Source organism: Ranitomeya imitator, chromosome 2 (assembly GCF_032444005.1).
Source record: "Ranitomeya imitator isolate aRanImi1 chromosome 2, aRanImi1.pri, whole genome shotgun sequence".
Lineage (NCBI taxonomy): Eukaryota > Metazoa > Chordata > Amphibia > Anura > Dendrobatidae > Ranitomeya > Ranitomeya imitator.
The window spans coordinates 40,685,315-40,704,126 of record NC_091283.1 but is presented as its reverse complement, the minus strand read 5'-3'; the positions used below and the strand labels follow the sequence as shown (position 1 = coordinate 40,704,126).

Here is an 18,812-nt window from a genome sequence, read left to right as displayed (position 1 = left end):
CCTGTATTTGGCCTCTGAACTGCAGTGAACTTACTGACTTTTTCTCAGGCTGCTGAGGTCACCGCAGTTCAGCCCGGCTGGGAACGCAGCCTCAGTGACCAACAGTAACCTCGATAACATCACCACCGGTCACTGACACTGCATTCATAGTAACATAGTAACATAGTTAGTAAGGCCGAAAAAAGACATTTGTCCATCCAGTTCAGCCTATATTCCATCATAATAAATACCCAGATCTACGTCCTTCTACAGAACCTAATAATTGTATGATACAATATTGTTCTGCTCCAGGAAGACATCCAGGCCTCTCTTGAACCCCTCGACTGAGTTCGCCATCACCACCTCCTCAGGCAAGCAATTCCAGATTCTCACTGCCCTAACAGTAAAGAATCCTCTTCTATGTTGGTGGAAAAACCTTCACTCCTCCAGACGCAAAGAATGCCCCCTTGTGCCCGTCACCTTCCTTGGTATAAACAGATCCTCAGCGAGATATTTGTATTGTCCCCTTATATACTTATACATGGTTATTAGATCGCCCCTCAGTCGTCTTTTTTCTAGACTAAATAATCCTAATTTCGCTAATCTATCTGGGTATTGTAGTTCTCCCATCCCCTTTATTAATTTTGTTGCCCTCCTTTGTACTCTCTCTAGTTCCATTATATCCTTCCTGAGCACCGGTGCCCAAAACTGGACACAGTACTCCATGTGCGGTCTAACTAGGGATTTGTACAGAGGCAGTATAATGCTCTCATCATGTGTATCCAGACCTCTTTTAATGCACCCCATGATCCTGTTTGCCTTGGCAGCTGCTGCCTGGCACTGGCTGCTCCAGGTAAGTTTATCATTAACTAGGATCCCCAAGTCCTTCTCCCTGTCAGATTTACCCAGTGGTTTCCCATTCAGTGTGTAATGGTGATATTGATTCCCTCTTCCCATGTGTATAACCTTACATTTATCATTGTTAAACCTCATCTGCCACCTTTCAGCCCAAGTTTCCAACTTATCCAGATCCATCTGTAGCAGAATACTATCTTCTCTTGTATTAACTGCTTTACATAGTTTTGTATCATCTGCAAATATCGATATTTTACTGTGTAAACCTTCTACCAGATCATTAATGAATATGTTGAAGAGAACAGGTCCCAATACTGACCCCTGCGGTACCCCACTGGTCACAGCGACCCAGTTAGAGACTATACCATTTATAACCACCCTCTGCTTTCTATCACTAAGCCAGTTACTAACCCATTTACACACATTTTCCCCCAGACCAAGCATTCTCATTTTGTGTACCAACCTCTTGTGCGGCACGGTATCAAACGCTTTGGAAAAATCGAGATATACCACGTCCAATGACTCACCGTGGTCCAGTCTATAGCTTACCTCTTCATAAAAACTGATTAGATTGGTTTGACAGGAGCGATTTCTCATAAACCCATGCTGATATGGAGTTAAACAGTTATTCTCATTGAGATAATCCAGAATAACATCCCTCAGAAACCCTTCAAATATTTTACCAACAATAGAGGTTAGACTTACTGGCCTATAATTTCCAGGTTCACTTTTAGAGCCCTTTTTGAATATTGGCACCACATTTGCTATGCGCCAGTCCTGCGGAACAGACCCTGTCGCTATAGAGTCACTAAAAATAAGAAATAATGGTTTATCTATTACATTACTTAGTTCTCTTAGTACTCGTGGGTGTATGCCATCCGGACCCGGAGATTTATCTATTTTAATCTTATTTAGCCGGTTTCGCACCTCTTCTTGGGTTAGATTGGTGACCCTTAATATAGGGTTTTCATTGTTTCTTGGGATTTCACCTAGCATTTCATTTTCCACCGTGAATACCGTGGAGAAGAAGGTGTTTAATATGTTAGCTTTTTCCTCGTCATCTACAACCATTCTTTCCTCACTATTTTTTAAGGGGCCTACATTTTCAGTTTTTATTCTTTTACTATTGATATAGTTGAAGAACAGTTTGGGATTAGTTTTACTCTCCTTAGCAATGTGCTTCTCTGTTTCCTTTTTGGCAGCTTTAATTAGTTTTTTAGATAAAGTATTTTTCTCCCTATAGTTTTTTAGAGCTTCAATGGTACCATCCTGCTTTAGTAGTGCAAATGCTTTCTTTTTACTGTTAATTGCCTGTCTTACTTCTTTGTTTAGCCACATTGGGTTTTTCCTATTTCTAGTCCTTTTATTCCCACAAGGTATAAACCGCTTACACTGCCTATTTAGGATGTTCTTAAACATTTCCCATTTATTATCTGTATTCTCATTTCTGAGGATATTGTCCCAGTCTACCAGATTAAGGGCATCTCTAAGCTGTTCAAACTTTGCCTTCCTAAAGTTCAATGTTTTTGTGACTCCCTGACAAGTCCCCCTAGTGAAAGACAGGTGAAACTGCACAATATTGTGGTCGCTATTTCCTAAATGCCCAACCACCTGCAGATTTGTTATTCTGTCAGGTCTATTAGATAGTATTAGGTCTAAAAGTGCTGCTCCTCTGGTTGGATTCTGCACCAATTGTGAAAGATAATTTTTCTTGGTTATTAGCAGAAACCTGTTGCCTTTATGGGTTTCACAGGTTTCTGTTTCCCAGTTAATATCCGGGTAGTTAAAGTCCCCCATAACCAGGACCTCATTATGGGTTGCAGCTTCATTTATCTGCTTTAGAAGTAGACTTTCCATGCTTTCTGTTATATTTGGGGGTTTGTAACAGACCCCAATGAGAATTTTGTTACCATTTTTCCCTCCATGAATTTCAACCCATATGGACTCGACATCCTCATTCCCTTCGCTAATATCCTCCCTTAAAGTGGATTTTAGACAAGACTTTACATAGAGACAAACCCCTCCTCCTCTCCGATTTTTACGATCCTTTCTAAACAGACTGTAACCCTGTAAGTTAACTGCCCAGTCATAGCTTTCATCTAACCATGTCTCGGTTATTCCCACTATGTCAAAGTTACCTGTAGATATTTCTGCTTCTAGTTCTTCCATCTTGTTTGTCAGGCTTCTGGCGTTTGCGAGCATGCAGTTTAGAGGATTTTGTTTTGTTCCAATCTCCTCACTTTGGATTGTTTTAGAAATGTTCTTACCTCCCTTCTGAGTATGTTTTCCTGGGTCGTCTTTGTTCGAGTCTAATGTTTTTCTTCCCGTCCCCTCTTCTTCTAGTTTAACGCCCTCCTGATGAGTGTAGCGAGTCTTCTGGCGAATGTGTGTTTCCCAGGTTTGTTGAGGTGTAGTCCGTCTCTGGCGAGGAGTCCATCATACCAGTAATTCACACCGTGGTCCAGGAATCCAAATCCTTGTTGTCTGCACCATCGTCTTAGCCAGTTGTTTGCATCAAGGATCCTGTTCCATCTCCTGGTGCCATGCCCGTCTACTGGAAGGATAGAAGAAAAAACTACCTGTGCATCCAGTTCCTTTACTTTCTTCCCCAACTCTTCAAAGTCCTTGCAGATTGTCGGTAGGTCCTTCCTTGCCATGTCATTGGTGCCAACATGTATCAGAAGAAATGGGTGGACGTCCTTGGAGCTGAAGAGCTTTGGTATCCTATCGGTCACATCCTTGATCATCGCACCTGGAAGGCAGCATACTTCTCTTGCAGTTATGTCCGGTCTGCAGATGGCTGCTTCGGTGCCTCTCAGTAGTGAGTCTCCCACCACCACCACTCTTCGTTGCTTCTTGGCTGTACTTTTTGCTGTCACTTGTTGCTGTGTGCCCTTTTCTTTTTTGCTTGCTGGTATTGCTTCATTCTTAGGTGTGCCATCTTCATCCTCTACAAAGATTTGATATCGGTTCTTCAGTTGTGTGGTTGGTGATTTCTCCATGGTCTTCTTGCTTCTTTTGGTCACATGCTTCCACTCATCTGCTTTTGGAGGTTCTCTGACACTTTTTGCACCTTCTGTGACCAGTAGAGATGCTTCTGTTCTGTCTAGAAAGTCTTCATTCTCTTTGATGAGTTTCAAAGTTGCTATTCTTTCTTCCAGACCCCGCACCTTTTCTTCTAAAAGGGCCACTAGTCTACACTTCTGACAGGTGAAATTGGATTCTCAGCAGCTCATTTGTCACAATCGTATTGTGACCCAATGGGTGGTCAGTGAGCGGACAGCGCAACACACACACACACAAGGGGATGGTATTGGGGAGAGAAAGACCCTACAGATAGGGAAATGGGAGACGGTCACCACCTGAGCCTGTCCCTGCACTCCCCTAACGCCCTAAGCGGGTCCTTCTCCCCGCTGCTGTCACAAACCTACGTCCCTCGCTGTCACCTAATACTGCCTTGGCTAGTGCACTGGCCGGCAAGGAGCACTAGCCTCACCACTGCAGATAATACAACACAGGGGACAGTGACAAACACCAAAGGGACAAGGTGAAAATACAGCACTTAGCTTCCAGACAGTGTAGCCAAGCTCCACACCATAGATAGCACAGCAACAGGACTCCAAACACCAGAAATGGCTCACACCAGAGAGCTGCTCCTGCTAGGGATTATGGCGTGGGACAGAACGAAGGACAGGTGAGGGATATGCTTGTTTTTTATTTTTGTTTCCTTACAGCAGACAAGGGCTACAAAAGAATGGGCGTTAGGTGAGTTTAACTGTGTTTGTTATATTTAAATAAAAAAGTAAAAGTGTGTATTGTTTTATTTCTAATAAAGGACTTTATTCTGGCTGTGTCTTTATTTACCATATAACTATAGGATTAGTAATGGACAGGTGTCTTATAAACACTTCTCCATTACTAACCCGTGGGCTTGATGTCACCTGTCAATACAAAGCTGACATCAACCCCACAAATATTAACCCCACTTGCTACCGCCAAAGGTTAAGTGGGAAGAGCAAGGCTAAGCGCCAGAATTGGTGCATCTTGTAGATGCGCCTTTTCTGGAAAGTTGTGGGCTGCTATTTTGAGGCTGGGGAGAGGGTCAATATCCATGGCCCCTTACCAGCCTGAGAATACCAGCCCCCAGCTATGAGCTTTAGCAACAAAAATGGGGGGCAGGACCCCACGCCGTTTTTTTAAATTATTTATTGAAATAATTTAAAAATAAGGTGTGGGGACTCCTCTATTCTTGATAACCAGCCTTGCAAAAGCTGACAGCTGAGGGTTGCAGAGCCGAGCTGTGAGTTTTGCCTGGCAGTTTAGCAAAAATACAGGGGAACCCCACGTCATTTTTTAATTTAATTTATTTATAGCACAGGTGGCGGGTGATGAATACTCCCATCAGTCGCCGTCTGTATTAGCGGCAACAGGTGTACACTGATGGGAGTAGTAGACCCATCAGCCACCGCCTGCCCTCACTCTTATCAGTTGAGTGTAACTCTCAACATTCTCCCCTGCTCGCGCTGATCGCAGGGGAGAATGATGAAAGCCATCTTCAGCACTCGGCACCGGGCAAAAGCACGAACAGTACCGCTGCTGCCCAGGTTCCGGTACGTCTCACACTGATGACATCCGTGTGTGGGACGTTTTGCAGCCCGTGTCCGCGCCCACAATACACAGTCCATGGAAACACACTGACATGCACAGATCCGTTCACTTGAATGGGTCTACCTGTGTAAGTGTCTCAGGTACATGTGAAAACGTCACCACACATACCGTAGACACTGACGTGTGAAAGAGGCCTTAGGGTTCGCTCCCACTTGCAAGGGAATCAGGCAAGTGCAATCCACTGAAAAAAATCGGATGGCACTGTGCCCAATGTTAACTTATGGGGCAGCTCACATCTGCCATAATTTTCTCATGCCGGTTCGGCAGCATGGTGCAATTGCATTGGAGAATTGGATCGCACGCACCCATATAAGTCAGTGGGTGAGTGTGAAACATCGCACTGCACTCGGATATCACCCGAGTGCAGTGCGATTCCCGCAATGGAGGAGATGCAGAAATTACTTTTTCCGTCTCCCCCGCACCTGTGCTTGTGATCCTCTCACGTGAGACCACCGGAGCACGGTAGCATCGCACTCCTCTCACACTCTCAGAACTAGAGCCGAGGTCATCAGCATATACATCCAATGGTCTCGCATCCGATGCCATACGCTGGTGTGACTCCAGCCTTAGGGTCAGGGCTATAGGTGGCCACACAATGTCAGCTCAACGGTGTCCCTCTGGACCCTGCACAGACATGCACGCTCCTCAGCTGACCCCCCCACACACGAACGCTCTATATAGAGAGAAGGCAATAACACACTGTCATTCACCATCAGTAGCAACTTTTTACCCAGGACACGGGCTATCAGGGCATGCCGGGAGTTGTAGTTGGGCATCAGCTGAGCCACATTTTGGAAACCTTGGAAACCTGTACTCTAGGGAAACACATTTTTGGATGACTTACCTCGAATTCCTCCTCCAGGACCACCAGCTGCTTCTCCTTGTCGATCTTCACTATGAAAGAGACAAGAATAATGAGCTGTTGTCCTCCGGTAATACACAACCCTGAGGAGCGTCCCGCGGGATCCTCACAGTCGGTCACTCACTCATGATGGCGGCATTATTGGTCTCCTTCCGGAAGCGGAACTTCCTCAGCTTCTCTCTGAGATCAGGGTCCACGTCACACACCACCAGCGAGTCTGACTGATGACAGAACGGTGACAGGAAAACTCATTGACCTTGGAATCTTTTAAATCATTTTTTATGTCCCATTTAGTCGTTTACATAGGTTCACACTTATTCATTTTTACAAAGATTTCATTGAGGATTCCACACCAAAATCAGAGTGAAATTCACATTTATTTTTTTTTAATATAAAAAACGTATTCAATCAGGATTTTTTTGTTTGGATTTCTCGTGCCATCACAAAATGTAGTTTACCATGGAAATAAGAAAAAAGCTAATAAATAGACATACAGAACAACAACTGTGTGGATCTGCAGCAGTGCCAACTACAAATCCAAGGCAGAAATACGGGGGTCTTCATCTTCCATGTTGCTCAGTCACCCAGTCATACCCATAACCTTTTCTTAATATTTTACATACGTCCATTATGTAATTAAAGATGACCTGTCACCAAATCAAAAGTGACCAGTTTTTGCTCTTATTGTATTCCCATTTTTTCCCAGAGTAATCCGGTTTTTGTTTTATTAAAATCCACCATACGGTTCCAAAGATATGGACCTTTATGTATAAGGTTTGTACCGTGGGGGCATGGCTCACAGCATAATTATGCAAAGAATACTAAACACACGCCCCAGAGGATCCTGTCAGCCACACCCCCTGATGAAGACCATAAGAATAAGTACTAAGTATAAAGGCCCATAACTCTGGAACCGCATGGTGGATTTTAATAAAACAAAAAACAGAATAATCAGGGGAGCAGTGGGGATAAAATAAAATTAAACAAGTGATCACTTTCGAGCTGGTGACAGTTTTTTGAGCTGTTCACTGATTACATCAAGAGCAGATTTTGGCTGATCGGTGGGTGCATCCGGTCTTGGGAAAACCCTTATAATTAAACTGAGCAGTCTCTGGATAAGCTATCCCCTGTGTGTATAAGATTCGAGTCGCTCAATAGCAGGAATAAGAATAATTGAAGAGACAATGAGGGTACTATGGCTCACACAAATGGACGCTAACACTAAGCCGGGGCCGCAGGTCTCCTGTATAACAATAAATGAGCTGAACTTATCCATCCATGAATAAGCCCCAACACGTCCTCACCATCTTAAGAGCAATAATTATGTCTCCATATTCCATACTCCAAAGACTGGCTGAGATATGAGTGGGGGGACGCATTAATATAATTACACTGGTTTATAGCTTGAGTAACAAGACCAGGAAACCAGGCAGCAGCCCAATGAGAGCTCATGCTTGGCACTCACTTGGTTTTGAAATGACATTTAGATGAAATGCAAAATGAATTATGTGCCAAGATGTATTGACATTGACAGGAAGACTTTCAAGGTGGAGGAAGAGCAGCTGAAGACATTGCCAGCAGGCTACATTAAGTTTTGCTAAAGTGTCACAGTTGTCAGCCTATTGTTGTGTGTGAACTGGAGCCATCTAGTTAATTGCCTCATGTGAGATGGTCTAATGAATCATGGTTGCTAATAGCACTGTGTTACATGTGCTGTATAGGAAAGTGCCAGTTAAATATCTTATATTAGTGCCAGTGATATGGGCACCATACTCATTCTCAGGTATAATTAGGAGTCCAAGAGGCATCACATAGTTCCTTCTGTCTGATCTTTGAATTTAGTAGAAGCCTTAACAAAAGGAGTCTACAACACCACCTCAAAACTTCATGTGGGCTGTCATGTGGTTACCGCTACGGCTATGAAGAATCCCTCACGTGTAAACAATGCATATAGGGGGGACTTTGGAGGGGTTCACGATTTTCATGTCTTTTGTGGGGATTGCCCAGTAGGTAGTAAGTTCCTTTATTGTTACACAATATTACATGTCACAAGGCGCTAGATGGTTAAACTGTCTTAGCAGTAGTAGTCAGACATTATATATATAGGCTGCTTGCAACGTCTTCAGCTGCTCTTCCTCCACATTGACACAGTCTTTGTGTCATTCTCAATGCGTATTGGCACACACTCAGTGCTTGTCATAGCCCCTCACTTGCTCACCTCTTGGCAGCATTGCCCTGAGGCAAGCACTTATGGCGCTGACTAGCACACTGCCTTTCCCGTTGTAGTATGAATTTTCTTAAAGAGTATGGGTCACACCACCTAAGACTTTGCCACCACTACTCAGTGGCACCCAACAGGTCCTCTTTTATCTTTACAATCAATATATCTTCTATTGGCGCCCTCTAGTGGAGGCTTCATATTACAAGAATATTACCTTTTTTCTACACTGCGCTGCATTTACAATGGTCAACAAATGACTTTGCAGCCCATCAGATGGAAAGTGCAGCACAAGTTCTACTCGCTGACTAGTCCCCATCAGACTCTGCAGATTACAAAATCCTGATGTGTGCAATCCACAACCACAAGGCTGACATTGCATCATCTGTATTCTCTGTGTGCAATATATTAATTGCCAACTGAGCAATCTTTTTGTTCTTTTGCTCATGAAGGCTCTTTCGTTAAAATTCCATCCTGTCAATTATTGAAGCAGGGATTAGAAAATGGTGTAACGGTGGTTCCTGGTCTGTAGTGGTGGGGAAAGACTTGGAAGTAAACTCCTTTCCCTGCTTTTTGTGACCCTGTAGCCTCCACTAGGGGGAGCCCATTGAATACATGCAAGTACAACTCCAATGGAGTACCGGCACTAGCTGTATAGAATCATATTTAGTGAGCTCCCTCTAGTGGTGGCTTTATAAATCTATATATAGTGAGCTCCCCCTAGTGGTGGCTTTATAAATCTATATATAGTGAGCTCCTCCTAGTGGTGGCTGTATATATCCATATACAGTGAACTCCCCCTAGTGGTGGCTGTATATATCCATATACAGTGAACTCCCTCTAGTGGTGGCTGTATATATCCATATACAGTGAACTCCCTCTAGTGGTGGCTGTATAAATCCATATACAATACATATCACTCATCACACCGCTCAGTGTTACACATCTACAAGTGCTTCTCACTAAATTAGAATATCATCGAAAAGTTAATTTATTTCAGTTCTTCAATACAAAAAGTGAAACTCCTATAGTATATAGAGTCATTACAGAGTGATCTCTTCCAAGTGTTTATTTCTGTTTGTACACCAGGTATTGGTACTTTTGGCAGTGTGGTCAGGGGCCAAGTCCTGCTGAAGAACGAAATTTTCATCTCCAGAAAGCTTGTCGGCAGAGGGAAGCATGAAGTGCTCTAAAGTTTCTTAGTAGACGGCTGCGCTGACTTTTGTCTTGATAAAACACAGTGGACCTACACCAGCAGATGACATGGCTCCCAAACCATCACTGATTGTGGAGACTTCACACTAGACCTCCAGCAGCTTGGATTGTGGCCTCCACTCTTCCTCCAGACTCTGGGACCTTGATTTCCAAATGAAATGCAAAATTTACTTTCATCTGAAAACAACACCTTGGACCATTGACAACAGTCCGGTTCTTTTTCTCCTTGGCCCAGGTAAGACGCTTCTGGCGTTGTCTATTGGTCATGAGTGGCTGACTGTTATGTCTGCTAATGAAAGGTGTAATGAAGGCAATCCAGAGACACAGTGTGCCTAGCGATCAGAGCGCACACAGTGATCTGACAAATACCCAAAAACAAAAGAACGAGCTCTGAGACGTGGAAACTCTGTAGACTGCACACCTGATCCTATCCTAAACACAACTAAAAGCGGCTGTGGATTGCGCCTAACAACTACCTAGGCAACTCGGCACAGCCTAAGAAACTAGCTAGCCTGAAGATAGAAAAATAGGCCTGACTTGCCCCCAGAGAAATACCCCAAAGGAAAAGGCAGCCCCCCACATATAATGACTGTGAGTAAGATGAAAAGACAAAACGTAGGGATGAAATAGATTCAGCAAAGTGGGGCCCGATATTCTTAGACAGAGCGAGGACAGTAAAGCGAACTTTGCAGTCTACAAAAAACCCTAAAGCAAAACCACGCAAAGGGGGCAAAAAAGACCCACCGTGCCGGACTAACGGCACGGCGGTACACCCTTTGCGTCTCAGAGCTTCCAGCAAAACAAAAGACAAGCTGGACAGAAAAAAAGCAACAAAAAAGCAAAAAGCACTTAGCTATACAGAGCAGCAGGTCACAGGAACAATCAGGAGAAGCTCAGATCCAACACTGAAACATTGACAAGGAGCAAGGATAGCAGCATCAGGCGGAGTTAAAGGGAACCTGTCACCCCGTTTTTTGAGATTGAGCTATAAATACTGTTAAATAGGGCCTGCGCTGTGTGTTCCTATAGTGTATGTAGTGTACCCCGATTCCCCACCTATGCTGAGATATAACTTACGAAAGTCGCCGTTTTCGCCTGTCAATCAGGCTGGTCAGGTCGGGAGGGCGTGGTGACATCGCTGGTTCTTCCTCAGCTTTACGTTGGTGGCGTAGTGGCGTAATGGTGAATAAGCAGCGCGCGATCTGCGCTGTAATCCCTTGCATCGGTGGGGGCGGCCATCTTCCTGGGGCCGCGCGTGCGCAGATCGAGTGCTCTGCTGCACGGGGCTTCAGGAAAATGGCCGCGGCATGCCGCGCGTGCGCATTAGAGATCGCGGCGGCCATTTTCCCAAAGCCGAGATGCAAACTCGGCTTTGGGAAAATGGCCGCCGCGATCTCTAATGCGCACGCGCGGCATCCCGTGGCAGAAATGACTGCTTCAATGCGGCGTGGCATGGAGGCAATCAGCCTGTGACACTGCTGAGATGTTATGGAGGCCCAGGATGCTTCAATAGCGGCCTTAAGCTCATCCAGAGTGTTGGGTCTTGCGTCTCTCAACTTTCTCTTCACAATATCCCACAGATTCTCTATGGGGTTCAGGTCAGGAGAGTTGGCAGGCCAATTGAGCACAGTAATACCATGGTCAGTAAACCATTTACCAGTGGTTTTGGCACTGTGAGCAGGTGCCAGGTCGTGCTGAAAAATGAAATCTTCATCTCCATAAAGCATTTCAGCCGATGGAAGCATGAAGTGCTCCAAAATCTCCTGATAGCTAGCTGCATTGACCCTGCCCTTGATGAAACACAGTGGACCAACACCAGCAGCTGACATGGCACCCCACACCATCACTGACTGTGGGTACTTGACACTGGACTTCAGGCATTTTGGCATTTCCTTCTCCCCAGTCTTCCTCCAGACTCTGGCACCTTGATTTCCGAATGACATGCAAAATTTGCTTTCATCAGAAAAAAGTACTTGGGACCACTTAGCAACAGTCCAGTGCTGCTTCTCTGTAGCCCAGGTCAGGCGCCTCTGCCGCTGTTTATGGTTCAAAAGTGGCTTTACCTGGGGAATGCGGCACCTGTAGCCCATTTCCTGCACACGCCTGTGCACGGTGGCTCTGGATGTTTCCACACCAGACTCAGTCCACTGCTTCCTCAGGTTCCCCAAGGTCTGGAATCGGTCCTTCTCCACAATCTTCCTCAGGGTCCAGTCTCCTCTTCTCGTTGTACAGCGTTTTCTGCCACATTGTTTCCTTCCAACAGACTTACCATTGAGGTGCCTTGATACAGCACTCTGGGAACAGCCTATTTGTTGAGAAATTTCTTTCTGGGTCTTACCCTCTTGCTTGAGGGTGTCAATGATGGCCTTCTTGACATCTGTCAGGTCGCTAGTCTTACCCATGATGGGGGTTTTGAGTAATGAACCAGGCAGGGAGTTTATAAAAGCCTCAGGTATCTTTTGCATGTGTTTAGAGTTAATTAGTTGTCGTTTAGAGAACCTTTTCTTGATATGCTAATTTATTGAGACAGGTTTTTTGGGTTATCAGGAGTTGTATGCCAAAATCATCAGTATTAAAACAATAAAAGACCTGACAAATTTCAGTTAGTGGATAATGAATCTATAATATATGAAAGTTTAATTGTAATCATTACATTATGGTAAATAATGAAATTTAACACTATATGCTAATTTTTTGAGAAGGACCTGTATATATATATATATATATATATATATATATATATATGTCAGTAGACACATATATGTATATATATTAATATTTTTTCCAGCGCTATACAGCTTGAAAGCCGGTAATTCAATTACCGGCTTTTTCTTTCTCCTTCCTAAACCCGACATAATATGAGACATGGTTTACATACAGTAAACCATGTCTTCTCTCCATTTTTTTTGCAGATTCCACACTACTGTCAGTAGAGTGTATCTGCAAAATTTGGCCGTTCTAGCTAGTAAATTAAAGGGTTAAATGGCGGAAAAAATTGGCGTGGGCTCCCGCACAATTTTCTCCACCAGAGTAGTAAAGCCAGTGACTGAGGGCAGATATTAATAGCCTGGAGAGGGTCCACGGTTATTGCCCCCCCCCCCCCCCCTGGCTAAAAATATCTGCCCCCAGCCACCCCAGAAAAGGCACATCTGGAAGATGCGCCTATTCTGGCACTTGGCCACTCTCTTCCCATTCCCGTGTAGTGGTGGGATATGTTATATATATATTTATATACATATATTTTTTCCGCCACTTAACCCTTTAATTTACTAGCTAGAACGGCCAAATTTTGCATATACACACTACTGACATTAGTAGTGTGGAATCTGCAAAAAAAATGGTGATATGAGATGGTTTACTGTATGTAAACCATGTCTCAAATCATGTCGGGTTTTAGGAAGGAGAAAGAAAAAGCCGGTAATTGAATTACCGGCTTTCAAGCTGTATAGCGCTGGAATAAATATTAATATATATACATATATGTGTCTCACTGACATATATATATATATATATATATACCTATTCTATGTGTACACATTTATTCTACCTATTCTAATGTAAGCTGTCAGTGTGATTTTACTGTACACCGCACTGAATTGCCGGCTTTTCTCTCTAACAGCGCTGCGTATTTCTCGCAAGTCACACTGCTTGTCCGTGTGTAATCCGTATTTTTGGGGCTTCCATAGACTTTCATTGGCGTATTTCTTGCGCAGTACGGTGACAAACGCAGCATGCTGCGATTTTGTACGGCCGTAGAAAGCCGTATAATACTGATCAGTAAAATACGGCAGATAGGAGCAGGGGCATAGAGAATAATTGTGCCGTATTTTTTGCGAGTTTTACGGACGTAGTTTCTGCGCTCTTACGTCCGTAAAACTCGCAAGTGTGAAGCCGGCCTAAAAGTAAATCAAACCCCCCTTCATCACCCCCTTAGTTAGGGAAAAATTAAAAAAAGTATTTATTTCCATTTTCCCATTAGGGCTACAGTTAGGGTTGGGGCTAAAGTTAGGGTTAGGGTTTAGATTACATTTACGGTTGGGAATAGGGTTGGGATTAGGGTTAGGGGTGTGTCAGGGTTAGAGGTGTGGTTAGGGTTACCGTTGGAATTAGGGTTAGGGGTGTGTTTGGATTAGGGTTTCAGTTATAATTGGGGGTTTCCACTGTTTAGGCACATCAGGGGCTCTCCAAACGCGACATGGCGTCCGATCTCAATTCCAGCCAATTCTGCGTTGAAAAAGTAAAACAGTGCTTCTTCCCTTCCGAGCCCTCCTGTGTGCCCAAACAGGAGTTTACCCCAACATATGGGGTATCAACGCACTCAGGACAAATAGGACAACTTTTGGGGTCCAATTTTTCCTGTTACCTTTGAGAAAATACAAAACTGGGGGCTAAAAAATAATTTTTGTGGGAAAAAAAGTTTTTTTATTTTCACGGCTCTGCGTTACAAACTGTAGTGAAACACTTGGGGGTTCAAAGTTCTCACAACACATCTAGATAAGTTCCTTGAGGGGTCTAGTTTCCAATATGGGGTCACTTGTGGGGGGTTTCTACTGTTTAGGTACATTAGGGGCTCTGCAAACACAATGTGACACCTGCAGACCAATCCATCTAAGTCTGCATTCCAAATGGCGCTCCTTCCCTTCCGAGCTCTGCCATGCGCCCAGTGGTTCCCCCCCACTTATGGGGTATCAGCGCACTCAGGACAAATTCGGCAACAAATTTTGGGGTCCAATTTCTCCTGTTACCCTCGGGAAAATACAAAACTGGGGGCTAAAAAAATAATTTTTGTGGGAAAAAATTTTTGTTTTATTTTTACGGCTCTGCATTATAAACTTCTGTGAAGCACTTGGTGGGTCAAAGCGCTCAAGACACATCTAGATAAGTTCCTTAGGGGGTCTACTTTCCAAAATTGTGTCACTTGTGGGGGGTTTCAATGTTTAGGCACATCAGTGGCTCTCTAAACGCAACATGGCGTCCCATCTCAATTCCTGTCAATTTTGCATTGAAAAGTCAAACGGCGCTCCTTCCCTTCCGAGCTCTCCCATGCGCCCAAACAGTGGTTTACCCCCACATATGGGGTATCATCGTACTCAGGACAAATTGTACAACAACTTTTGGGGTCCATTTTCTCCTGTTACCCTTGGTAAAATAAGACAAATTGGAGCTGAAATAAATTTTGTGTGAAAAAAAGTTAAATGTTAATTTTTATTTAAACATTCCAAAAATTCCTGTGAAGTACCAGAAGGGTTAATAAACTTCTTGAATATGGTTTTGAGCACCTTGAGGGGTGCAGTTTTTAGAATGGTGTCACACTTGGGTATTTTCTATCATATAGACCCCTCAAAATGACTTCAAATGAGATGTGGTCCCTAAAAAAAAATGGTGTTGTAAAAATGAGAAATTGCTGGTCAAATTTTAACCCTTATGACTCCCTAACAAAAAAAAATTTTGGTTCCAAAATTGTGCTGATGTAAAGTAGACATGTGGGAAATGTTACTTATTAAGTATTTTGTGTGACATATCTCTGCGATTTAATTGCATAAAAATTCAAATTTGGAAAATTGCAAAAATTTTCATAATTTTCGCCAAATTTCCGTTTTTTTCACAAATAAACGCAGGTACTATCAAAGAATTTTTACCACTATCATGAAGTACAATATGTCACGAGAAAACAATGTCAGAATCACTGGAATCCGTTGAAGCGTTCCAGAGTTATAACCTCATAAAGGGACAGTGGTCAGAATTGTAAAAATTGGCCTGGTCATTAACGTGCAAACCACCCTTGGTGGTAAAGGGGTTAATATGCTTGGATACAGCACTCTGTGAACAGCCGGCTTCTATAGCAATGACTTTTTGTGTCTTCCCCTCCTTGTGGAGTGTGTCAGTGACTGCCTTCTGGACAGCTGTCAGGTCAGCAGTCTTCCCCATGATTGTGGACCTACTGAATCAGACTAAGGGACCTTTATAAACGCTGAGGAAGCCTTTACAGGTGTTTTTGTTAATTATTCTAATTTACTGAGATAACAACTTTTGGGTTTTCATTAGCTGTAAGCCATAATCATCAACATTAACAGAAATAAACATGTGAAATAGATCACTCTGTCTGTAATGACTCTATATGAGTTTCACTTTATGTAGTGAAGAAATAAATTAACTTTTTGATGATATTCTAATTTTGTAAGATGCACCTGTAAAATAGGGATTACTCATCGCACCGCTCAGTTATACATATAAGGTAGGGATCACTCATCGCACCGCTCAGTTATACATATAAGGTAGGGATCACTCATCGCACCGCTCAGTTATACATATAAGGTAGGGATCACTCATCGCACCGCTCAGTTATACATATAAGGTAGGGATCACTCATCGCACCGCTCAGTTATACATATAAGGTAGGGATCACTCATCGCACCGCTCAGTTATACATATAAGGTAGGGATTACTCATCGCACCGCTCAGTTATACATATAAGGTAGGGATCACTCATCGCACCGCTCAGTTATACATATAAGGTAGGGATCACTCACCGCAGCGCTCAGTTATACATATAAGGTAGGGATCACTCATCGCACCGCTCAGTTATACATATAAGGTAGGGATTACTCATCGCACCGCTCAGTTATACATATAAGGTAGGGATCACTCACCGCAGCGCTCAGTTATACATATAAGGTAGGGATCACTCATCGCACAGCTCAGTTATACCTATAAGGTAGGGATCACTCATCGCACCGCTCAGTTATACCTATAAGGTAGGGATCACTCATCACACCGCTCAGTTTTACATATAAGGTAGGGATCACTCATCACACCGCTCAGTTTTACATATAAGGTAGGGATCACTCATCACACCGCTCAGTTATACATATAAGGTAGGGATCACTCATCGCACCGCTCAGTTATACCTATAAGGTAGGGATCACTCATCGCACCGCTCAGTTTTACATATAAGGTAGGGATCACTCATCGCACCGCTCAGTTATACATATAAGGTAGGGATCACTCATCGCACCGCTCAGTTATACATATAAGGTAGGGATCACTCATCACACCGCTCAGTTATACATATAAGGTAGGGATCACTCATCGCACCGCTCAGTTATACCTATAAGGTAGGGATCACTCATCGCACCGCTCAGTTATACCTATAAGGTAGGGATCACTCATCACACCGCTCAGTTTTACATATAAGGTAGGGATCACTCATCGCACCGCTCAGTTATACATATAAGGTAGGGATCACTCATCGCACCGCTCAGTTATACATATAAGGTAGGAATCACTCATCGCACCGCTCAGTTATACATATAAGGTAGGGATCACTCATCACACCGTTCAGTTATACATATAAGGTAGGGATCACTCATCACACCGCTCAGTTATACATATAAGGTAGGGATCACTCACAGCAACGCTCAGTTATACATATAAGGTAGGGATCACTCATCACACCGCTCAGTTATACATATAAGGTAGGGATCACTCACAGCAACGCTCAGTTATACATATAAGGTAGGGATCACTCATCGCACCACTCAGTTATACATATAAGGTAGGGATAACTCATCGCACCGCTCAGTTATACATATAAGGTAGGGATCACTCATCGCACCTCTCAGTTATACATATAAGGTAGGGATCACTCATCACACCGCTCAGTTATACATATAAGGTAGGGATCACTCATCACACCGCTCAGTTATACCTATAAGGTAGGGATCACTCATCGCACCGCTCAGTTATACCTATAAGGTAGGGATCACTCATCACACCGCTCAGTTTTACATATAAGGTAGGGATCACTCATCACACCGCTCAGTTATACATATAAGGTAGGGATCACTCATCACACCGCTCAGTTATACATATAAGGTAGGAATCACTCATCGCACCGCTCATTTATACATATAAGGTAGGGATCACTCATCACACTGCTCAGTTATACATATAAGGTAGGGATCACTCATCACACCGCTCAGTTATACATATAAGGTAGGGATCACTCACAGCAACGCTCAGTTATACATATACGGTAGGGATCACTCATCGCACTGCTCAGTTATACATATAAGGTAGGGATCACTCATCACACCGCTCAGTTATACCTATAAGGTAGGGATCACTCATCACAACGCTCAGTTATACATATAAGGTAGGGATCACTCACAGCAACGCTCAGTTATACATATAAGGTAGGGATCACTCATCGCACCGCTCAGTTATACATACAAGGTAGGGATCACTCATCGCACCGCTCAGTTATACATATAAGGTAGGGATCACTCATCACACCGCTCAGTTATACATATAAGGTAGGGATCACTCACAGCAACGCTCAGTTATACATACAAGGTAGGGATCACTCACCACACCGCTCAGTTATACATATAAGGTAGGGATCACTCACCACACCGCTCAGTTATACATATAAGGTAGGGATCACTCATCACACCGCTCAGTTATACATATAAGGTAGGGATCACTCACCGCACCGCTCAGTTATACATATAAGGTAGGGATCACTCATCACACCGCTCAGTTATACCTATAAGGTAGGGATCACTCATCACAGCGCTCAGTTATACATATAAGGTAGGAATCACTCATCGCATCGCTCAGTTATACATATATGGTAGGGATCACTCACCGCACTGCTCAGTTATACATATAAGATAGGGATCACTCATCACACCGCTCAGTTATACATATAAGGTAGGGATCACTCATCGCACCGCTCATCTGCAAATATCGATATTTTACTGTGTAGACCTTCTACCAGATCATTAATGAATATGTTGAAGAGAACAGGTCCCAATACTGACCCCTGCGGTACCCCACTGGTCACAGCGACCCAGTTAGAGACTATACCATTTATAACCACCCTCTGCTTTCTATCACTAAGCCAGTTACTAACCCATTTACACACAATTTCCCCCAGACCAAGCATTCTCATTTTGTGTACCAACCTCTTGTGCGGCACGGTATCAAACGCTTTGGAAAAATCGAGATATA

The 18,812-nt window shown here is 43.6% G+C and overlaps 1 protein-coding gene across 1 annotated transcript in view; it reads right to left on the bottom strand.

Annotated features, from left to right (window-relative positions):
- GMFG (glia maturation factor gamma) overlaps positions 1-18,812 on the bottom strand; it is a 30,934-nt gene that overhangs the window by 8,928 nt on the left and 3,194 nt on the right. The window contains 2 exon segments of the mRNA XM_069746525.1: positions 6,347-6,396; positions 6,489-6,585. Of these exon segments, the coding sequence (XP_069602626.1) occupies positions 6,347-6,396; positions 6,489-6,585 (147 nt within the window).